The sequence below is a fragment of the Scatophagus argus genome, chromosome 7, assembly GCF_020382885.2.
Source record: "Scatophagus argus isolate fScaArg1 chromosome 7, fScaArg1.pri, whole genome shotgun sequence".
Lineage (NCBI taxonomy): Eukaryota > Metazoa > Chordata > Actinopteri > Scatophagidae > Scatophagus > Scatophagus argus.
The window spans coordinates 14,426,736-14,450,193 of record NC_058499.1 but is presented as its reverse complement, the minus strand read 5'-3'; the positions used below and the strand labels follow the sequence as shown (position 1 = coordinate 14,450,193).

General features: G+C 42.8%; 2 protein-coding genes across 2 annotated transcripts in view; one reads left to right on the top strand and one right to left on the bottom strand.

Moving 5' to 3' along the window:
* Nucleotides 1–15,236, top strand: part of wwox (WW domain containing oxidoreductase) — a 122,109-nt gene extending 106,873 nt beyond the window's left edge. Inside the window, exon 9 of the mRNA XM_046394902.1 lies at nucleotides 15,045–15,236. Coding sequence (XP_046250858.1) covers nucleotides 15,045–15,236 — 192 coding nt within the window. The remainder of the gene's footprint in view (nucleotides 1–15,044) is intronic.
* Nucleotides 15,237–16,260: 1,024 nt separating this feature from the next.
* LOC124062262 (transcription factor Maf-like) overlaps nucleotides 16,261–23,458 on the bottom strand; it is a 43,673-nt gene continuing 36,475 nt past the window's right edge. Inside the window, exon 3 of the mRNA XM_046394903.1 lies at nucleotides 16,261–16,392. The gene's annotated coding sequence lies outside the window, so the exon portion shown is untranslated. The remainder of the gene's footprint in view (nucleotides 16,393–23,458) is intronic.

The following is a 23,458-nucleotide window of genomic DNA, read 5'->3' as shown; positions in this document are numbered from 1 at the left end:
GTTAGTATGTGTAATCTGTATGCAGGACACTTGCACCAGCAAAAAATAAATGTCCTTGTCTAAGCAGATACATTTCTATCTGTTTAAATCTGCTTAACATTTTATAATAGGGGCCTGATATATGGAGAGTTTATTTGTCTTCATAATTTACAAGATCTCTTGTGTGTGATTCATAGATCAATTACTCAAAGAGCCACCACTGTCCAAACATTTATTCCACAGTTTAAGCATGCCTTTGTATATAAATCCATCATAAAATCCTAAGTGTAAACTATGTGTGTGAGTGTGTTTGCGCATGCACCTATGCAGGTATGAGTGTTTGTATGCACATGCTTGTGGACATGTATGTGCATGCAGCATATGTGATATGTTTTAATTCGTTGTAAACAGACAGCGGTGCAGCCAGGCAGGTTGGTTTTATCAGAGTGTGTTTATCTTAATTCCCCTCAGTCTCTTTCAGGCCTACCATCCATTACCTGTCTGAGGAGGGTGGATGCTCTCCTGGGCCCCACACACAAACATGCACGGTTACCTTGACGCTTAAAATATGATGATAAGACTGTGTGAGAGTACGTATGTATTGCTCAACACGTGTGACTAACTGCCTGTGTCTTTGTCAGTTTCGTATGCGTTGTTGCCTTGGCTTATGGGGAAGATGATGTTTTCAGAGCGGGCTGTTGTGACCTTGGCTGTGTAAACGGGTTTGTAATGTAATCATGGATGGAGGAGAGGAACTGCTCTGACAAGGAACCATAAACAGTCTAATAGATGCATGTCATGCTAACATGACACATCTCACACATCATATCATATGCCACACACACACATGTGGTATGTTGAGGTCAGGTGTGAGTATATGCAAAAGAGAGAAGGCATCAGCATGTAAATATGAGAGATGCAAACACTTTCATGCATGCACTTCATGTTTGCTCACACAATGTTACCCCCTGTGTGGAGAATGACAGGCTCTTTCGTGGGTATGGCCCTCTCCCCATGCTGTTTGTTTTTAGGGTCACATGCTGCCCTCTAACTCCTGACCCCTGACCCCTGACCTTAGTTCGTCAGCCAGCAGACACCAGCACTGAGTTGACAGCTCCCAAAGCCCACTGACCCCAAAAGCAGAGAGACAGAGAGACAGAGAGAGACAAAGCTTTGACCGCCGACCTCTCTTGGAGGGGGAGCAGTGTACTCCTGGCAAGAGTGACAGTTTACCTGTTCAGAGAGGTCAGGAAGCGCGAAAGAAACACAGCCTCACTTATGAAATACGAAAAGCAGCGTTAGAAGAAATGAAAAAAAGAAAGTGGTGTGCGGATTGCTGAAAGAGAAGAGGAAGGAGGGGGAGGAGAGAGAGGAATGGGATGGGATGGGAGGACAAACACAGGTGAACCTGGCTGGTGGAGGTCACTCTCTGCCTGAGGAGACAGGTGCCTCAAGATTAGCCTCCACATTAATGGCCTTTACTTACTCTCTATCACACACACACACACTGACATACACACACATACATGCTGCAAGCCAGTCTAAAAGAACTCTTATACCACAGGGACGTGGAACTAGTGAGAACACAGCTCTGACTCTCATATCCTATTTATACATCCTTTCCTGTACATTACAATCCTATTTAGCTCGCCCTGCTTCCTACACAATCCTATTTATGGACTCACCCCCACCACACCCCCCCCCCCCCCTTTCCACTCTCGAATCCTATTTGTGTGCCCCCTCCTCCTGTATGCAGGTGTCATCTATCCAAAAGGCGAACTACTGGGTGTGTATAAGCTGTGATTCAGATGAGTATGTGTGTGTGTGTGCGTGTGTGTATTCACCTGTGATTTGTGGATTTGTGTGTTAATGTAGCACTGAAATTGGAGTGTTCCACCCAGGAAAAAGAGAAACACTGTTCTCAGACTTTTGTGTTTGACATCAATCAGGTGTTCTCTGGCCGACTAAGAAGCTTTTTTGTTCTCTAAAGGCATAAAAGCTTGAACATTTGTTTTTTTTTCCTCACGTCATTATGCACTCTCTTAAAGGTGAATGAGACAACAAATGCCTTAGCTCTGCTATCTGATGCAATGCATTGCACATGCCCCTCTCTGCATTCACGAATCGTCCATAAGTAAGGATGAGTGTCTGTGTCTTCTGTCCTGTCCCATTTCCACCTTACCCAGTGACAGGCCTCTTATCCTCCATTAGTGTATTTAAACAGGACAAAGCGTCTGTCCATATCACAGGCCTGTCTCTGCCTGACTCCTCTACCTGTCACTCACCCAGCGTTATGAAAGCATCCTCATTCTGTTTGAAGGTGGGAGATGAAAGGGAAACTGCAATCAGAGACCATGTTGGCCTGACAGACCGGATTAGAATAGCCGATCCTGGAGAAGGAGGTGTGAGGGAAAGGAGAGATAGGTGAGGATGTTTCTGCCTAACTGGATTAGGGGAGGAGGTGAAGGAAAATGTATACGTAGAGCAAGGGTCCACACCTGTCTTTATTAGGAAACGGAAGGTGTAGCAAAGTGGGTGTGGAGACTTTTGTGCCTGTTTATATTAAAAAGACAGTTGGCTCTCCAGTTGCACTCCAGTTTGAGGTGAGGGACGTGTCTCACAGACCGAGGCAATGATGAGACAGCTGCAAAAAAAAATTTCAAATAATAATGATAATTTGCATACTGAAACACCATCTTCTCCTGATGAAACGGAGGGGAAGAGAGACAAGCACAAGGTTAAATAACTCACTGTGCATCTGCTGCGTCCTGCATACGTCGTACACACAGCTGGACCAGTGCAAATTATACTGATACCCAAAGCAAGTCTTAGGCAAAGGGTTTCAAACAAGTGATATATGACGTCTTCCACTTGGCAGACATTTTTATCCAAAGCCAACACTGGAGTGAAATAGTGTGACTGAGCTGAATTTATTAATCATTCAATTAACTAAATGTTCCTTCTTGGTATGGTTCAGATGAATGGACTGTCAGTCTTTAATGCAATCTAATTCTCAGCACACCTCAAAGAGAGATGCTGAGAACTTAACTGCTCTGCAACTCTTTAATTTCTTTCACCCTCTCGCTGCTTCTCACCTGCGTTAGTCATTCCTCTGTACGCTTCTGCCACACTTGTTTTTGCTTTATCATTTCTCTACATGTCATAGTTGAAATCCAGACTCTTCCGTACTGCAGTTTAAGTCACCCTGCAGGCTGCTGTCTTCATCTCTCCCTCTCTGTCTCTTTCTTACCCTCCCACCGCAGATAGAGACTTACTCTGTGTCTTTGGGGCCGGCTGGTAAAGACAGTCAGGGCAGTCGATCGTATCAGACTATCAGGCCAGTTCAACCATAAATTACCTGCAGGTAACAAAGCGTGCAGCTGTAACTATTACACAGGCAGTCAAAGTCACCCCAGCCTCACACGGCTGGGCTAAACACTCTCACATGCTGAAAGATAGCAGACCAAAGAAAGTGCAGGGACAGAGTATTTGTATCTGGTCAGTTGCACACTGAGATTTCAATATTCATGCCATACAACTTCAAACGCAGGCGGTCAAGGTGAGGATACAGTCCGCTCAGAGAGGCGTGATTATGATTTTATATCGACTCTGTAACAGGAAGCAAAACCTTTATATGATTTTGGGGTTAATACCAAAGCCAGAGACATTGACAGTTATTTGTATTACATTGTTCTTTCTGTTTTCTTTGCTAGTCTAAAGCTGGATCAGACATTATGGGTTAATTGTGACTTTAAAAATTTTTCAGTTCACCTGATTCATAAACGGGTTAAGCTAATTTTTAAAATGTGAAAATTATGAAAAATAATAGAACCATAGTGTAACCAGGCCAAAATCGATACATACGGTTTAAGGGGCTTGGTATTTGTCATTTTAAGTGTGACATTGCTCTGTTTTGATTTTTTAAGCAAATGTTTTTGCCTGTCTCAGCCATGTTGAGCTTACCTGAAGTTCATAACCTACTGCCTGCTACTATCATTAAGCACGAGCACATAACACTTAAATATCCAGCAATCTAATGGTGTTTGAATTAATAAATCAGAAACTGATGCATGGTTAATTTATGTTGGACTTGCTCATTCAGCTCGCAGTGTGTCCGTGTCCACTGTGGGTCCACTGTGTGTCCACTGTCCCTGTATGTTTGTTGTGTGGAGACAGAGCGGTCCCTTTCCCTCTCCAGCTGTGCGTGCAGGTCTGTGTTATTGGCTAATTGAGAGCGTGTTCTGTGCTGCAGCTCTGCCCTGGAGGTTAGTGTTAGCACACACACACACACTGTAGTTGGACAAATGAGAATACACTCCGCCATCTGCCCAAGAGAGACACTCCCTCGCCCTCTCCTTGTCCCTCTACCCTTGTCCCCCTCTCTTTTTTTTTACTGTTTGCGTCTCATTTTTATTCCTTCCTTCATGCTCCCACCTCTCTCTTTTCGCTGTTCCACACCAACCCCTCCTCCTCCTTTTCCCACATTTTCTACTCTGCCTTCCTATTTTAACAGTTTTCATCCACCTCTCTCTCTCTCTCTCTCTCTGTGTCTCTCTCTTTGTGCCATCTCCTCATTTCTACCACTTTTTTTTGTTTCCTCCCTCTTACTTTAGAGAGGTTTGTGTGTGTGTGTGTGTGTGTGTTGTGATGTGGGGGGTTCAGGCTGTCGTGTTAAGGTGTTACCGTACTCCGACTGCAGACTTTCCAAATGTTCTGTGGGCGCGATCCATAGGGGCTGACATCGAAGGTGACCCCCGGTCGGTAACCTTGGAGACCAACTTTATTAAAATGAATTTGAGTAGAGGGGCCGTCCTGACAGCAGCATAATTACATCGCAGAGCATCAGCACTAATTTATGCAGCCCGCATTCAACCGGTCAGGAGTGCCGAGATGGGGTCAGCGTGGACACACACACCAATACGTGCGCTTACACACATGCACACAAACACACACATACACGTGGATCAGCATACCAATAAAAATAGGTAAACTCATTGAGTTTCTTCTTACACTACACAATACAATGGCGCATCCCTCCGTAGTGTTTTTACTGCTTTGAGGTCAGTGTGTGTTTGAATGTATGCAGGTGTGCATATGTGAGCTGTTTGTGTGCTAGAAAAACAGTGTGTGTGTGTTATGGAAATGCTGCACAGATCTGAGTAGCAGAGAGTCCTCTCAAAAAGCACATCAGACAACAAATAAAATAGATAAAATACTGCATGTTTGCTCACATGTCTTTTCAAAGTTTTACATTTTTTAATCATTAAGCATACTTTAACAATCCTAGTACATGCAGCATTTTCACATGACACCAAATCTCTCCACAGACGCCTTCCCTGAGGAAATTCTCTCAGGCAGGGTGGCTACTAATATAAAGGAACTTAAAGGGAAAGTGACCTACTTTGACAAGTCTACATTAATTATAGCAAGTAATGTTCAAGTCTCAGAGGCTTACTCTGCAGTCCTTTGGGGTGTTTTTTGGTCCAAGAGTAACTTTACTTCTGCATTTTTTTGTTTAGTCATTTTGTCACAACAAAGTGTTCTTTCTTTTAGATGACCAGTGTGGTTACCTAAGTGTAAACTAGTGTGGTTACCTAGTGTGGTTTTTTCATCTGCAGGTGTTGTCATTTGAACACGCACTAAAACCTCTAATACATTCACATTAACCCAATCAAATTTCAGTATCAAGGAAACTTGTAGATATAAACAAAAATGAAAAGTGTTAATAAGAAGGAGTTGCGAGGGTGATAATGATCATTAATCTATTTAAGTGAAATGCTATGTACAATGCAAACATTTCCCTGCTATTTTGTTGATTATGACCACTTTTCACTCAGCATGCAACTAACTCTTTGTGAGTGCCATCACTTTTATTCATGTATTGATTAGGAAGGTCCTCTGTGCTCATTAGGCTCCATTAACAAAGATCCATGATGAGAAAAAAACCACCAGTTCTGATAATGTATCACTGCTTTGCATTCTGACTGCTCTGTCGCCTGTTCCCCGATTTTAGCTCCAGTTTCTGGTTTACAGCACCCGTATCCAATCAGTTTTATTTTATTTATGTAGCCTAATATGATTAATCACATTTGCCTGAGGGCGGCAGATGACCCTCAATTTTGGTGAGGTAAAAACAAAACCCGTTTAATGGAAAAAGAAAAATGGAAGAAACCTAAAAGCAGCAGAAGAAGGATCGCTTTTGACAGATAAGCAATAGATGTTGTGTGCACAGAAAAGACAAAAAGAAAGAAAAGAAATTACAGTGTATACAAATTATGATGACAAAATTACAGATACAAACAGATTGTGAAGTAGATGTCTCTCAGAGACACATCGGAGACATCTATTTTACTCAGAGGAAATTGAGCAACTTCAGGTATCGCCAGGTAGGTAGGAGCTGAGCCATGTGACGTCCTCTCTGCCATGGAGATGCAAACACCAAGGACATCATGTGAACTGGGGAGAGAAGAAGAGGGTTTGAATCTAAGTCTACTCCGTAAAGCAAGAGGCTGAATAAAATGTTGAGCTGTGGAGGATCAGAAAGGAGAGAGGAAGAAGAAGTGGTGCTGTAGAGGTGGGACATGTATATAAGTCACAGCTCCAGTCACTCCATTGTGGCCGTTGTGACCAGGGGCACACTAATCTATCCCATTAGCAGATCTCTCCGACTCTCTCATAATGTTACCGCTAGCTGCTCTCCTGTGACGTCTTCCTGCTTTGTGTGTGTGTGTGTGTGTAAGAGACAGTGAGAATGAGACCGATTGCTTCGCGTGTGTGTTTAAGTGTGTGTGTGCGTAATGACAGTTCAGCTAGTTGCTCTCTTGTGAAAATGACACGTTCCTGCCAAATTAATATCATTACTATCAGAGTTTAATGGGCCAGTGCTGCCTTCTTATTTAAAACAGAACATCCCTCTGTCGACCTCCACCACGAGGGAAAGGGGAGGTGGGGGTGGGAAGGATGGGTTACAGGGAATGGACAAATGAGCAATGACAGTGTCAACAGACTTTTTTCCTTCTACAGACAAAGAAGAAGATGAATTTAAGACAGGGATACGATGAAACGACAAGGATATTGAAGATAAAAGAAAATGAAGGCTAACTTTTCATTTGAGCAGAAGATTTTGAGCATCTACTGGGATTAGACTACTTATCATTCACAGTTTAGGTTCCAGCCATGGCCTAAAAATACATTTCCCTTTCTGCTTTCTGTCATGGCTTGAACATGTATCTCTGCTTTCTTTGAATAATAAGGATTGGTTCCCATTTGTAATGTTCAATTTTGGGATTGTATTCTCAATGATTGTTACGGCTGGGCGCATGCTGTCAGTGACTGCTGCTATCATCACCAGTATTTAACATAACAAAAGGACAGATAATGTTTTCATCATGTTTCGTGTGTTTTCCTTGGTGGAGAAATAACAGTTTTGTGATGTTTGGCTTTTTGGGTAGAGTTTCTTTCATAGTTTGTGTTTTACAGCGTGCCTTTCTGGTTTTTATTTTCCTTAACAGTACTTTACAGTAGGTGTGTGTACCTGTATGAGCAGTCTGTTAGGGTATCATTCTTCTCTTGGAGTCAGCACTGTGATAATGAGTTCATTTGGTAATACACTCCGCAGGCTGCCTGTGCATGTGGACGCATGGTTGTGTTTGCACATGCGTGCTTATTTGTGCACTCTGTATACACGTGGCTATAACTATTGCACACTACACTGTGTGTGTGTGTGTTTTGGTACGTGCATACCTGAAAATGTGTGTGTGTGTTAGAGAGAGAGAGAGATTGTGAGCGTGTGAATATGTCAGATTGCCGCAGGAGACCAATTAGCTGGTGCATCAGTGAGGAGGTGAGCATACACACACCTGTGTGTGGCCCTATTACACCAGCTCATCACACACTCACATACCGACACACAGACAGCATCGCTGTGCTCATAATAGAAACATACTGACACTTACAGTACATTGACCATATGGAATAATGACTTCACCGTGTCAAACTGTCAGACGTGACTCACCAGCATGCGTTATTTCATCCAGGTGTTACTAACTTAACCAACTTTTGTGAATTATGGGTTATCTTAGTGCCTTGTCGTTACTAATATGTACTTTACATTTGAGCAATTCTTCGCTCAAAACTGCACACCTTGTAGTGTTCAGACGCAGCACGTGAGATCCGAGAGTGATTCAGTCCAAACTTTGAAGTATCGCGAACTGACGCAATCGTGTTTGAGCGAAAAAGCAGCTCACAGCCAATAAAGCAGCCAGGCCACTTCATGTATAATTCAGATCTTTTATGGTGGGCTGTGCACCCATATGGGCGTGCTAAAGGAAGACTAAGGCCATTTCCAGCCAGAGAAAAGCCCTTTTAAAAGCTAATCCCTGTGCCAGAGTCCTGCTCCTTTTACTGCTCCTCTTTAATGAATAGGTGTCCAATAAGGCCTTTTATTGTCTTAGCATATGTTGCTTTTATTAGGGGAAAATAATTAGGTTGTGCGGATCACTTCGGAAGTCCCCTCGCAAGATAAAAATGAGATAGTTTCACAGTCGTTGCGCAAGTCCTTCTGACTCCTTGTCGTTTTCCCCTTGGATGCCTTGTGTCCTAGCTCCCTCATCTCCTCCTCTCCTTTGTTTCCTTCTCTGTTCTCCTTGTCCCTCCCCTCGTCCTCTCCCTCTTGTCCTTTCCCTCCACCTTGTTCCTCACTTCCTCTTCTATTGTTCCCCTCGAACATGCGGGCATTAAATGTATGCAGCGATGTCGCATTGGACTCCACATTTACACACACACAAACACACACACAGATGAACAATCACAGTGTGACAGGAGGCTGTTGATGACTGACACTGGGTTGATCTTATCTGGCGCAAAACGGGTAAAAAGAGGGCCGCAGAGAGAAAGAGAGAAAAATTGTGCAGGAGGGGGTTTCTGCTGTCCTTTGTGTTGTGTTCTTGTCACTCCTACATAGTTCATTCCTCTGCTCTTTTCTCTCTCTCTGCCCTCTCATCTTCTGCTTCATCACTCCACTCGCTTATATAAATAAGAAAAAATACAGGGCTCTTCCGTGATCTGGGACTCCAAGGAAGGAGATTCATTTACTTCCAAGAGGTCCTACTATGACCGTTCACCCATGAGACTGCAGTCACAGTAGCACTGTATGCCCAGTCCTGTAAGTTATGAGGCCGGGGGCGAGGGGGAGGGAGCTGCAGGGGAATGGGGATCTGCAGAGGGTTGATGGAAAAGAAGGGGCTGAGGAAGGAGCAGGGGGCAAGGCTGACAGACTGAGAGACTGAGCGGGCATGATGGAGGAACGGGAAGAGAAGGAGGGAGGGAGGAAGCTGGCCCTTCCATCCTGTCTTTAATGCCCCTCAGGGGACCACACTGCCAGTAGGTGAGTATTAGCCATCAGCCAGTGGGCTAATGGAGAGTATGAAATAGAGTTTAGTACATACAGATGACCAGGGGTAGACTAATCACTGGGGAGACTCATGATGAGGAGAGCTGGTCATTCTCTGGGGATCTAAACAAGCTATCAGTCAGATTACAGACACAGCTCCCACTCGAATAAAGGCTTTGGCCCATATTCAGTGCTGCTGGATGTGGAGAATTGAATTATTTTGAGAGCGCATATGGATTATAGGCTGGCCAAATGCTCAGCACCTGTACTCGCTTATGTCTAATGTGACCTTTGGCCTACCTCAGTCAGGGTGACAGAGGACATCACACAGTCACGGGGGTTAGTGTCACGGTGCTTTCTGAAGTGTGCGCTGAGGTGTTTGAGGCGTTAATCTCCTCTCCCCTTGGTTGAGTGGTCAAGATGAATGGAGGTACAGCTTGTTTATCTGTGGGGACCGCATTACCCAGGATTCCCTCTACAGCTGGGCCAGGCACGCTCAGCTGAGCTGTCAGCTCGCAGAGGTTACTGCAGCGGAGAGAAAACATAGCTACACACACACACACACACACACACGAGTATGCACAAACGTTGACATAAACTGCACACACACACAGAGGAAACTTTTGAATTCAATGGTTATTTATTAAATGTAAAATATCTTTAGCACAGATTAAAAATCAGACACCTCCATCTATTTTAAACATCACAGGCTGAAAAAAAACATTCCTGAAACAGAATCACAATCCCTTTAGAATCCCACTTTCAGGATGAATAGTCCACAAGGCCGGGCAGAGGGCTGAGGCAAAAACTGTACTCCTCCTGATCCCTTTACTGCGGCTACGAGCCAGGAAATACTTTCCAAATGCATGCTGTAGCTTTAGTTCATTGGATTGTATAAAATGATTTTATTTTTTTTAAATCAAGTACCCTTAGAGTTCAGGTAGGTTCACCAGCTATAGATGAAAAAAAAAATGTTGTTCTTTTTCCTAAAATGTGACTGAAACAAGATGAAATATTATTTGCAAGAAAACTATCAACATTTGCCAATTACACAATGGCTACTTTAAATCACAGGGTGACACTTGATTGTGACTGACAGCTTACCAAGCTTAAGAACTAAAAAACAATTTGGTTTGCGACCGAAAACTATTTTCTTGACCTGCTGCATATTCAGAGGAATTTCACATAACACGTTTGCCGTAATGATTTGCGGTTCATGTCGGGAACTTAACTCGTCAAATTGTGTCCCAGGCATAAATTCCTTTGCGAACACTTAGCACTGCTGCTGAACTGGAGTGCCATCGCAGAGGTCAGCTGGTTAATGCTCCCTCCCCTCTCTTTTCTGCTCTGCCTCAACCCTCGTTGCTGTACAAATGCCAACTGACGACAACTGACACAGATGGTGAGCAGAAACACAGAAGGACAGGCAAAGGAAGAGAACCACCCACAGGAGTAAGAAAACAGGAAGACTCTACACACACTGTCCAAGAGAGGATATTGCCTGACATTATTACCAACTCATTTATTTGAAACTTTTTTTTATTTTTAATATTTTCTTTTTTCTGCTTTTTTAAATTGTTCTTTTTTTCCAGCACATGCCATATGAGAATTTAGGGATTATAAAAGTACCTGAAAGAATTTCTATGTTTTCAGCATGCATAGCTGTTTGTATTTACAGGTTTTGTCTGTACAGGGGTGGGACAAAAACAGACTGCTCTACAGTACTGGGTTTATTTACAACCAGGTCAGAGGGAGAGGTCAATGTCATAACTACAGATGTGGGGTGGGGTGAGGGGTCACATGCATTGGGTCAGAGAAAGCTCATACGACTGAGTACAACTTGGATGATGAAGACACAGAACAGAACACAGCAAAGTAACATTACTGTTAATTCAACAACATCACATCCTCCCCCACATAAACCTTTTTGCTTTTGAATACGCTCAATAAAGAGTTTTCAGCAACTGATTATTGCGTAACACTATACAAGGACATTGCTATTGCAAGTCCACGAGGTCCTCGGGTACTGAGTCGATACTTAGATTGGAAGACTTGGATCTGATCCCAGAGCAGTTCCAGAGCCATAGTAGTGATCCCAGGCAGGCTCATTGCTGATTACCTGCAGTCAACTTATTACAGGACGTTTTGTGAATATTCTCTCAGCATTTGGGTGAGTTTTATTACCCACAAAAATCAGATATACATAGAGGCAAGTAAAATCTGCTCTCACTTGCTCCTATCCTGCTCCTTTGGTTTGTCATATTGCTGTGGTGCTGTGATCTTTACATGTTATTTTTAGCATAGAGGATCAGTTCGGTTCCATGGTTGTTTTGGTGCACTTCTTCTGTCCCATCTTCTCCCCTCCCTACATCAGTGTGATAGTAGCAGAGCTGCTTTTCTTTTCCAAGCAAAGTTTCAAGTCCTGGTCGAGCATCAAGTCGTCCCTATCAGGTCTCTGTGCTCATTAATGACATGGCACTAGTCAAAAATGTATTTATTTAATGTTTGACATAGCTGAGACCAATTTATTAGACCGTTTAAAGAATAAGAAATAGCTTTAAATTTGCACATGAAATGCTAAAGTTGTACTCTTTTCTCTTGATGACTCGGAGGACCCAGAGTATCTGAGGTGGGTCCATGTGACTGGCACATGACAGGACAACCAGACAATCATAAATGTGATCACACTGATTAAGTAGATGCACTTTATTTACTACAGCTACAGATCCTTAGCAGTAACCTGCAACATGGCAAATTGCAGCATATTATTGTTAAATCATCAGTGCATCCAGTCAGAACTGTTTTCAGGTCTCATGTCAAGTCAAGCTGTCAGGCGAGTCCAAGTCTACGGCTCTTTAGTAGTGGAGAGCAACTTACAGATGTTTACCTGAAAACTACTGTACATAAGGTAATGATTCACATTTAGTTGCAGAAGATAGAAAGAGACACGGTAAAATCCTTCAGTTTGTAGATTGCTAAATTTACAGGCATAATCTACAGTTTCACATGGGATAGAGATGGCTGTTAGGCCAGAGGTGTGTATGCTGCTTTCACGTAGATTGTTCTGGACATTTGTTTGCGTATCTGTTCGTGCTTGTGTGCAAGTGGATGCTCATGTTCAGGCATGCATGCATGTATGAATACCGTGTGTGTTCACGTGTAATTGGGTAATGTAAGTGTATCAAGGTTGTTGCACACTTCCCTCTTGTTCTTTTTCTCACTAGCTCACACACCCCTTGCCTCCTATCTGTAAACACACACACACACACACACACACACAATGATAGATGACTGTGGTGGGTGGTTGAGCATGTTAATGCCTAATCTCATCAGCCTTATCTTCTGCAGAGGTCACAAGGTCAAGTGGTGAGGAGGATGAGCTAAACACCAGTAAGATAGCAGAGTTCATGTACTGATCCATGTGCAGCTAACTGCACTGTCGCAGCCCATAGAGAAACAGTAGTAAGGATGTGCATTTCTAGGATACATTTTCAAAAAAAATGGAAAAAAATCTCAAGACTTCATTCTGAAGTCAGTCGCATAAATCTGGATTATGAACATGAAAGTTTATTTTATCAGTATTTCAACTTAGAGCAGGACCAGTGTTTGGTAACTGGACACAAACAAACTGCTTTGAAAGTCAGCTAAGTTCAAGGGGGCGTCAGCGAGCCAGAGCCTGCAGCCCCCGAAATCTTCAGTGGAGTTTAAAAGACATTTAGCTTTCAGACGAACTAAATCAGATGCCCTAAGGGAGGGAGATGAGTTAAACTGTTTGTGTGTGAACCTGCAACTCGGAGACACTGCTTGGCATTTGTCTGTCTTTGATATGGTGACATGTGATGTGGGTGAAGTTATCACCCCACTGGCAGGTGAGACAGACAGCGGCGCACAGAGAGATGCAGCCTTTTCATCTGCTGTTTACCAGCTTTCTCATCACACTGCGCTTCAAACACACTCAATCTGCTGCTGCCACGTTACCAACCAGGGCTCCTCCTGGCGGAAGTTTACTTGGAGCTTAGAGGGGGTTGTGTGTGTGTGTGTGGGGCCTTGTGTGTGTTAATGAGAAAAATATTTCTTGGAATCCGGTTCGTGGTGTGTTTCATTCAAAGCATTTGCATTTCTATGCATATTTTTGTACTTACATGTGAAAGTGTAAGTGCTTCAGAACTCAATGGATCTTTCCACTTCATGTGTGTTGGTCTCACAGCTGCTTTGGGAAGCTGTTCAGACAGTTGGCATGTAATGTGGCTTCATTATGCATATATGTCTGTGTTTGTGTGTCTTGCCTGTGTTTCACTGCTGTGTATATGGGGTTGTCTCACTGTGTGCCAGAGCTCTGTGCTAAACATTAGTCCTCGGTCTTCACATCAGTGCACCCCACCTCCCCCTCCCTCCACCCTCGCTGCCTCTCATTGGGAGATAAAGAGGCGAGCCATTTCATGTGGCCATATAGAAGTCGTCTCCAGCCCCGGAGTTTGCGCTGAAGCTGTCACAGCAGCTTTTAGCCGGGCTGCAACATGAAAGATCCCTCTTTGAGCAGTTGGGTTATGTGTGTAATTCTCTCTGACGTGTTTATTCTGTTGCAGTTTCAACTTTCATTTTCAAATGTCACTGAAATCTCCCTCCCCCAAGAATATCCCTACTAATTACTGACTGATGGGACAGGGTGTATTAGCAGAACTTAGCAGGTTGCGTTCAAACGACCCAGTGTTACTTTTGCAGCGCGTCACAGCTTGAGACGACATGAAACAGAGTCAGTGTCTGGGTTGAAACTTGAGTGATTTTCAGATTTGCCTTAAAAAAATGAGAGCAGACTTACTAAGAGAGAGTCAGAGGAGACGCCTTGTGGTGTGTGTGTGTGTCTGTGTATTTGTGTTTGAATGTGTGTGTGGTCTTGTGTGTTTTGTCTATGTGAAAATATCACTTCTGTCTGTAACCGACAACTTTTGATTTAAACACTTCCGTGCAGAATTGTACTTGCATCATTTCCCGTGATTATTGTCAACTTTGAAAGCCTGGCTGAGCCCATATACATATCATGTGAAAATATACATATTCATTACCATGGAATTAAAACCTGCTCTTTTACAGTATACATAAAAGCTGTGGTTTCCCTGGTGGTTCCCATCCAAACAGGAGCTGGTGTAATTTTCTTGTCCATGTTCTCACTTTCTCCACTGTGAGTCTGTACATCTGTAGCATTCACATGGTCCCATATGGCCAGAGGTCCTGTACACACTGGGTAGAGAAATAAATAAATAAATATGTATATAAATATATGTACAGTTTGGGGTTATGCTATTTCCACGGTGATATGACCCAGTCATCGTGGGCTGCAGGGAGAGGGGAGAGACAGCATGTGGAGTCTTTCTTTTTTTTCTTTTTTTCATTTTTCCTGTTGACGCTCTTCCCTGCTGTCTCTTTTTTTTTGTCTGCCTGTGTATGGGTGTATTGTAGATGTGTGTGTCTCACAGAGGACATAGGGATGCAGTTGGTGTCCACTGTTCGTCCCCTCTCTTTTTCTCTGGACAGGCAGGACATGTCCTAATGTCTGTGTGTCAGTAAATGAGTTCTCGGTTTTTCGTCTCCTCTTGCAGGCTGACGCCGTCTCGTTGTCTCAGTCTCATGATTCGCTCAGTGAATCGTATCTCTCTGTGTATTTCTCTGTCCACAGCAACAAGGGGCAGCCACCACGGTGTACTGCGCCGTGGCTCCGGAGCTGGAGGGGTTAGGCGGCATGTACTTCAACAACTGCTTCCGCTGCCTGCCGTCCATCCAGGCTCAGGACCAGAGCAGCGCTGCCAGCCTGTGGGAGCTGAGCGAGCGGCTGGTTGCCGAGAGGTCTGCAGGCATACAGGCCCTCTGATGAACGGAGGAGGAGGACTGGCCAAACAGGAATCAAAGAGAAAGGATTGAAGGTCATGTTGATGTCCAATTAAGTATGAACTGAATAAAGAGAAACTTTACTCCGACTGTACAATAGAAGAGAGCTGCCAAACCACAGAAGTCCATCTGGATATGTCACACCACTACGGGGGCTAAAACATAGTACATATACAGTACAGGTTTCATATACACTCTATTGAATAAATCAAAGTTTGAATTGTGTTCAGCTCTGCTGTGGTAGATTACAGTGGGAGGTGGGGGATGGGAGAAGATTCGGGACGAATTCAGGGATCTCTTAAAGTTAGTTTTTTCTCTTTTTGTAACTCTCTCAAGTCTTCTCCATTTCTCAACTGTCTATTTTAAAGAACAAAGTTCAAAGAAGCTAATGACCTGTCTTGTTAACAAAACAGGGTTGCTTAACAATCATACAGTCTGTTTCCAGCGATATGTCTTCCCAGTTAATGTCTGCATATTCAGTATCGTCTTGTCTAGTTCTACATAGATGTTGATGTATCATATCAAGATACAGAGCGCGTTGGTTTATCTTTGTGCTAACTCTTTTTGGGAAAGGAAGAAATAAGGAGCGAAGGGCATGTGACACTCATGGATACATAAACACACTAGAGGTATGATTCATATGGGTATATACATTATTCTGCAATAATTTTATTTCTTATCAATGTCCCTATTCGTTCTCTGTACATATATTTACAATATCCTGATCTGGGCATGTGCTAAAGGGGTGTGGACGTCATATTTTTTCTGTTTGCTATTTGACTCAACCTACGTATTAATAGTCTAAACTCCGGCGACACTGAATTACAATTTGGAGGTATTTCTGCGATGATCGTGTCCGTTTGAATAGCAAATAAAGATAGTGGAGAATCTCATTTCCAGGACTCCAGGATCTTTAATTTCTCAGTTTCTTCCCTTGTTGGAGCAGAAGAACACAAGTGATTTCAGTCTCCTGTTACTGTTTTGTCATCATGGTTTTAATATTGAACTCTTGGCCTTGGGTTTGCTGTAGATTGGTTGCCTGGAAGCCGCTGCAGGGACACTTTTGAGACATTGTGCTTTATGGCAGTCTGGGTGCCGTAGGTTGCTCTTGAAACATCAGCATTCCAGGGTCGTGATATCTGTAAAAAACAAAACAAAACAAAAAAATACAAATTAACAAGAAACGTTTAATAAAACTTAAAGTTTCTCAGTATCATTTGCGTGAAATTCTTTCAGATGCAGAAAGTGGAAAAGTGGAAGCCCATTCATTTGCAGGCCATTAGGGGGAGATGTTTGTGTAGGGAGCTGAGAAGTGAGCAACACCAAAGTCTGACTAAGTAGGACTGAAGGGAAGAAAGACTAAGTCAGCTAAGAGTCATCAGCATCACGCAGTGTATATGATGAGACATTTAATAAAATCTTTTTCTCTGCATTGTTCATATGCTTGATGTCAGATCTGTGTGCAAGGAGCAGATCGAGCAGCTGATCCCACAGATGACCTGCACTCTCAGGCATGGATCATCAGCTGAATGATGGTATCGTTCCTCCAATCAGAGGAGCAGCAGTAGTGTTTATCTTCTTTTATGTGGCCCACACAAAGACAAACACACCGCAGTTCACGATTGCTTTTCTTCTTCCCTTTCCCGTCTTACAATGTCGCTCTCTTTCTCTCTCCTCTTACTACTTTTCAGCCTCAAATATAAGAGAACAGACACACACTCACGCATTCAGCCACAAACATGCCGTTCCTTCACACAGATGTGGCCTGTGCATAAACTGATACGGGTGTCCTGCCCTGTTATAATCTGTACTGCAGCCAGAGTACAGGTGTCTTATCACTGTCCTTTCACAGTACAGGACATACCTGGAACAGAGACACAGCACGCACACACACACACACATATAACACATACACACACATACTCTGTGAGAGCTGTTGGTGTCTCATATATTCCCAGCAAGAGACTCTGTGAAAAAACAAGTGAAACAAGCAAAAAGAGAATTTTAATTAACTGCCCAAAGTATGTCTGTCTTCTAAATCAGCACGTCTGTGTTTAGTTGCAGTGTAACACTGTGACCCCAGAAGGCATTTCCTATTACATACTCAGTGATTTTGCGATGGCCATACTAGGAGAAAACACCACAGCTGAAATGTTTTATTTTTTTTTAAAAATTGACAATAACAAAGCATTCGTCCTGCTGCTGTCCTTGGTGCTGATCAGGCTCTGACTCATTCAGGGCACTGTGGCTCCATCACCAGTGAAATATCCGGGGAAAATTTAGGATCCTTGAATATTTGCTTGCTTGTTAGTTTGTTATAGAGCATATTTTCTTCATGTGTGTTCAGTCTTTGCAGTCCACGAGAGGCATAAGACATTCCCTTCCTCGGTGTCCGCCCCAGCTTCAGCTTTGAGTAGAAGTATTTCCCAGTCAGTCAGCATGCCAGCTGTTAAGTTTCCTGATGTCTGTTATAGACCCCAGAGGCTTATTTGGTTAGTTAGTCAGCACTGCTGTGTTTGTAGCTTTAAGTGGTAGACTTCCTGTTTAACTGTGCTGCCATCAGATACACTGAATGACACTTTCTGCCTCATCTGGCCTGTCAAGTTGGGTCTGACTTCTTCATTGTGTCACGTATCACTGCTATTGAAATATCATTTCACTCAAAGGAAAATATCTTCTAAGATGGTTATTTTATTGCAGTCTCACAAGCATTTATTTCCAACTGATAGAATGTGCGCTCTCTCTCTCCTCCACCTAAAGGAGAAGGTCTGAGTTTGGGAATAAAATAAAAATAAGAATAATGTCAAATGTTTGAGGCTTTTTACCAAGAACTGACTAATTCCTGCATGCTTTAAACACACTAATTTGACTCATAAACCTCCTCTTCTCCTCTCTACAGCTGCAAGTTCTGTACTCAAAGTTTTACTGTACTATTTAATGTGCTATTGGTAGCTGAAGTCAAAACAACCTTTTAACCAATGCACATACACCCACACGTACACCCAGATAATTTTGTGAGACATCCCTGTGTTCAGCCAAGCTCGCAGGTTTAGCTCATCAGTGACAACTCTATGAAAGTGGAGCTCAAGAAAACAGTTGGAGCGTTTGAGGAAGACGTCGATTGGAGGGGTGGGCCCGAGACACACAGGAGAATCTTCAAGGGAACAACAAACAACAACCAGACGTCCGTGCAGCTGTGCAGTGCTGTGTCCAATCCGTGGGTGCGCGCCTGAGTGAGGAGGGAGGGTCCTGCCTGGCTTTCATACAAAGTCCTATCGATCAGGCTCTATCGGAATCATCTGATAGCTAATCAATATACTACACTTCCTCTGGGCGAGAAGGGAGGAGAGAGAAGCAGGGCTCTCACAAGAGTAGGACCTTGATCCTTTGACCCCACAAGGCAGTGCACACACACACACACACACACACACACACTTTGTCTGTCTCTCTTCATTTCTCTGTCTCTTTATCTCTCTCTTATAACAACAGTACAAGACATAATGATAACTGAAAGCTGTTGTAAACCAAATAACCGATATACGTTAGAATGTTATTTTAATTACTTGAATTTACAGTTGATTTTTTTTCCCTTCACTGAGTTTATTTCAATTTGGGCAGTAATTGTTTACGACTGATCATTTCATTTTCCATTATTGTTTTTATTTCTTCTTGTGATTAATTTCACCTCTCAAAGAATAATTATGAGAGGATTGATTTGATTATGCCTTTGTTCTGCTCCTATTGGCTCCATTGACTGAGGGAATGCCATGTTGCCATTTCGAGCGGATATATTTAATGATCACAATCAATGTTAAAGCTCTCTCTAGACTCAACTAACTCAATAAATATCTGCCAGGAGGAAATTTACCATCTAACTACAGCAGGCAATAAAGTCTTGCTCTCTGTTCGCTCCTCCCTCCCCCTCTGCTCGCTTCCCTTCGTTTGAAGATGACATTGTGATTAAAACTGCTGATCAATTTTCATAAAGTACCACTGTAGAGTCGATGAAAATATGATTTCTTTTCAATATCTGCACGTCTTTTGCTTGCAGACAGCTTTTTTTTTTAGTTTATATATTTTTTTATTAAGGAGAAACATTAGCTGATCGTTCTCCAAGACTCCTTTTCACTTAATAACAAAAACTCTCTTCTTTCTTTATCTTATAAGTCTTGTTTTGCCTTTTTTTTTCTTAAGAAAAAAAAGTAATTTTTATTCACTTAAAGGATGACACAACCACTACAGCTTTTCTGTGTGTGTGGGTGTGCATGAGGTTTTATAGGTAAACAGTGCAGTAGTGCTGCTCCGTCTCGCTGTGCTGGATGCATTTCCCGCTGCAGCCAACCAGTAGCACTAAAATAAACCTCCTTCGGCACGCTCTTAAAACAACATGCTGCTCAGGAACACACTGCAAATAAGATGTGAATGTTTTAGATGACGGGAAGCATATCGTTTTAAGTAGTTCTCTCTTTGCAAATGGTGAAAGTTGTGTAATGTGGAGATGTTGGAGTTGTTGGCACGTGCGACAAAGTCCACCACTTCTCCACTTCAGTCTTTTGTGTGCTCTTTTATAAACAATCTTAGAAGCAGAATTGATAACGTTTGGATCCGGATAGCCGTGATTCAGTGAGCCTCTTCACTATCAAATGCACTTATTTCCCCCTGTAGATCTGCTCGTGCAATCTATAACTTTCTCTGTTTTTTATTGAAGTCTCAACACGGCACCTTTGAGGAAATCCTTCCAGCCCCAAGTCCCCAGTGTGTCCTCACTGCTAGACAGCGTGACCTTGTAAACCCTGAGTTATTTTACTCACCCATTGTGTGAAGATAGAAAGAAAAGAGAGAGAGAGAAAGAGGAGGGACGAGGGGGTAGAGGAAAAAGAGCTCCTGCCTGTCACAGCTTTCAAACACAAAGAAAAATGAGCACTTGTGCTGAAGTACAATTATTAGCCCCTGTCTACAGATTCATCACACTATAGAGAGGGAGGGAGATGGGGGAGAGATAAAGAGAGGAGTGGAGCAAGAGGTGGAGTCGAGGAAGGTAGGAAATAAAGGGATATAGGTATGGGCAGAGCAGTACGGAGGATGGAAAGAAAATGATGAGAAAAAGACAGAGGAAATAGGGCTGTTACACTGTGGGGGAAAACTGAGAATGAGCAAAGTGGAGTGCAAGGTGAGGCATGCAAAGCTACCGCAAAGACGGGAGAAAAGAGGGGAGGCGGGTGTTAGGGAAATAAAAAAGAGTGAGGAAAAGAGAAAGAGCAAGGCAGAGGTAAAGGAAGGCAAAATGAAATAAGAGGATTTGTCAGGCCCGTGGTTGGTGGCAGTAATAAAACCTGCTAATCTGGGGGAGAACGCTTGGCTGCTCTCACACTGACTCTCCTGACGCCCCACTTTACCACCGGGCCAAGCCAAGGTCACACACACACACACACACGCACACACACGTTTTCAGCGCTTTTGTGTGTGCTTCCCATGTGAGCTTCATCCTCTAGATGTTTTTCCGTCACTGCTGACCTCTCTCCTCTCCACACACGTCTTTCTCTCGCACACCTTTTCTGTCTGTGTCACTCGTCTTGTTAGTCATCATGTCCACACCGCCCGCCCCTGCACCCCTCAGCCATGTTGATTTTGAAATCTCATTTTTCTCTCTTTCTTAACTGGCTCCGCCGTGTGAATCAATACCTATCAAAACCATTACATAAATACATCTGTCACAAGCAGATAGTAGAGTGGGGATGTAATGTGTCTGGTTAAGGCCACCGTAGGGTGAAAGGAGATATGTTGTCTGTGTGTGTACGTGAGTGTGTGTGTGGTGTGTGTTCGCAGAGGACAGCGAGTGTCATTTTGTGTGACCAGGTGTGTCGGGCGGAGAGAAAGGTTGTTATTGAGCTGCAGTAAATGACGCATAACCTGGTGCACCGCTTACTTAGCCCCGGACCCCTGTTCTCTCTGTCGCTTTTTTGTCAGTTAGTGTGTTTATGTGTGTGTGTGTGTGTGTGTGTACACGCGTTGTGAGTGTATAGTCATGGGCATGTTTGTAAGATTTCTTGAGGGCAGGTGTGAGAGAGTTAATTAAACTAATTAAAATAGAGGAAGGATACTGTTTAAAGCTTTCAATAGGTTAACCAGTGTGTTAGCTTAGTTTCAGCACTTAAATGATTAGCAAGGCAAAACTTCTCAAGTGTTAATTTTCTCACATAAGAAGCTACATTTACTAGTCTACAACTGCAAAAATGATGATTCAAATCAAGAACAAACTGATGCTACAAATGTGCCCGGATTTCTGAAGCATGACAGTTTTATTTAATGCTCAGTGTCACAGAGCCATTTTGGTCATTACCTCAAAAGAGTTTAGTTTTGTTATCCAGCACTGCTTGCACTCAAACATCCATCCAGCTCGTGTACATGCAGAGGATTAGCATGCTCGGCTGTATTCTGAAAAATACTAGCCTCGACATTGACAGAGAGCAGAAGGAAACCAAGGAAGAAATAATTGATAGAGTGAAAAAGATGGAGTTTCTCTTGTCCTCTAACTGGGCCCATCTGCACCCATTAATATTACGTTTTCTTAAAAAAAAGAAAATGTAATCTTTCTATCTCTTTCTCTCAAACACAAATACTATTTCTCCTTGTTTTTCTTCCTTCATCTTCGAGTGTTATTATTTTCACACCTGACTTCTCTGACAGCAGACACTGTGATTGACGGTGTGATGCAGATTTGCTTGTCATGCTGAAATAGCACAATAACCCGCACGCAGATAATCACCTCATTGAGAAACGCTCCGGCCTCTCTCCACTCACAGTTACTATTGTGTATTTGATCATATAACCTCTCTCCAACAATGCACTTAATGGGCTTATTGGCAGCAGACCAGAACCTGCTTGTAAATAAGCCTGATGGTGTTTGATTCTAATAAATTAGACTCATATATGCAAACACGGTAAAATCATAACAATATCCGAATGTGTGTAGGAAGAGGCGGGGCAGTGACAGCTGGAGATTTATGCTGCTACCAATTGGCTCGCCTCATCACTCACTCAGCTATCTTCAACTTTTTTATTTGTTTAATTTCCAAATGTGATTGCTCCACCACTCCCGCTCATGCTAATGAATGCAAAGGATCATGGGTAGAGGAGGCCAAGATTAATACGCATAATTTTTCAACTGGACCGATCCAAAAAAAAAAAAAAAAAAAAAAAGAAAAGGAAAAAGGAAAGGAATGTACTAAGAGCTCTTATGAGGAATAAAAAGCCTTTTCTGCAGGGGCATGATGTAAGTACTATAAGGTAAATAAAAAATAAAATCACCCGGTGCATTTTCTCCCTGTCTCTCTCCCTAATTGGGGCTTTTTGGGTGAAAAGCCTTTTAGCCAAATAAGAAACAAAGCCAAAACACACAGTGCTGAAACTGCTCCATGACCTCATAGCTTCACTTCTGTCATATTATTTATCTGCATAATGTGAGTTCCCACTGTTTTACTGTCTGTTCTGTGAGATACAACTCCCCTGTGGCCACTGAAAGTTACACACGCACAATGTGTCTTTTAAAAGTCTTAAAAATATGTTAATTTACAATTCATCCAACCTTTATATGCTGTAAAGTTCTTTACTCTCTTCTGCACGGACACCCTGTGGCGTGTATGCAAGAGACACGAGGCAGAGGAGCTACATAAAATAAAAATAAGGCATTGTATTATTGCACCTGAAGTAAAAGATAAAGCTCAATAAATGAAGTTACACTAAATTTAATGAGCAATAAATAAAATTAAGTACAAGAATATGGAGTAAAAACCTAATTAACCTGAAGATGCTAACAATAACAGCAGCCATGAGATGGTGGTTAACAAGAAGTTGATTTTTGTGAAGCATCATTGAGAGAGACCGGTTTGTAAAATAGAAATGTGTGTGTGTGTGTGTCTGTGTGTGTGTTATAAATGGGAGGGAGAAGAGTCACCTCTCAAAAACACACTCACATACCTACGAGATTAATTACAAGTACCGTGAATCACTGTGCAGTTAATTAACTCATCCTTAGCAATGTGTGTGTGTGGGTGTGTGTGTGCGCGTGTGCGTGTGTGTGAACTGTGCGTACTGTGTGTCACACAGACAGCCCCTCCATCTCTCCACCTCTCGCCCTGTCCCCTCTCTAATTGCTTCCCTCTCTATTAAAATGCAGTCTGCTGTGACATCACTCAACCCTCCGTT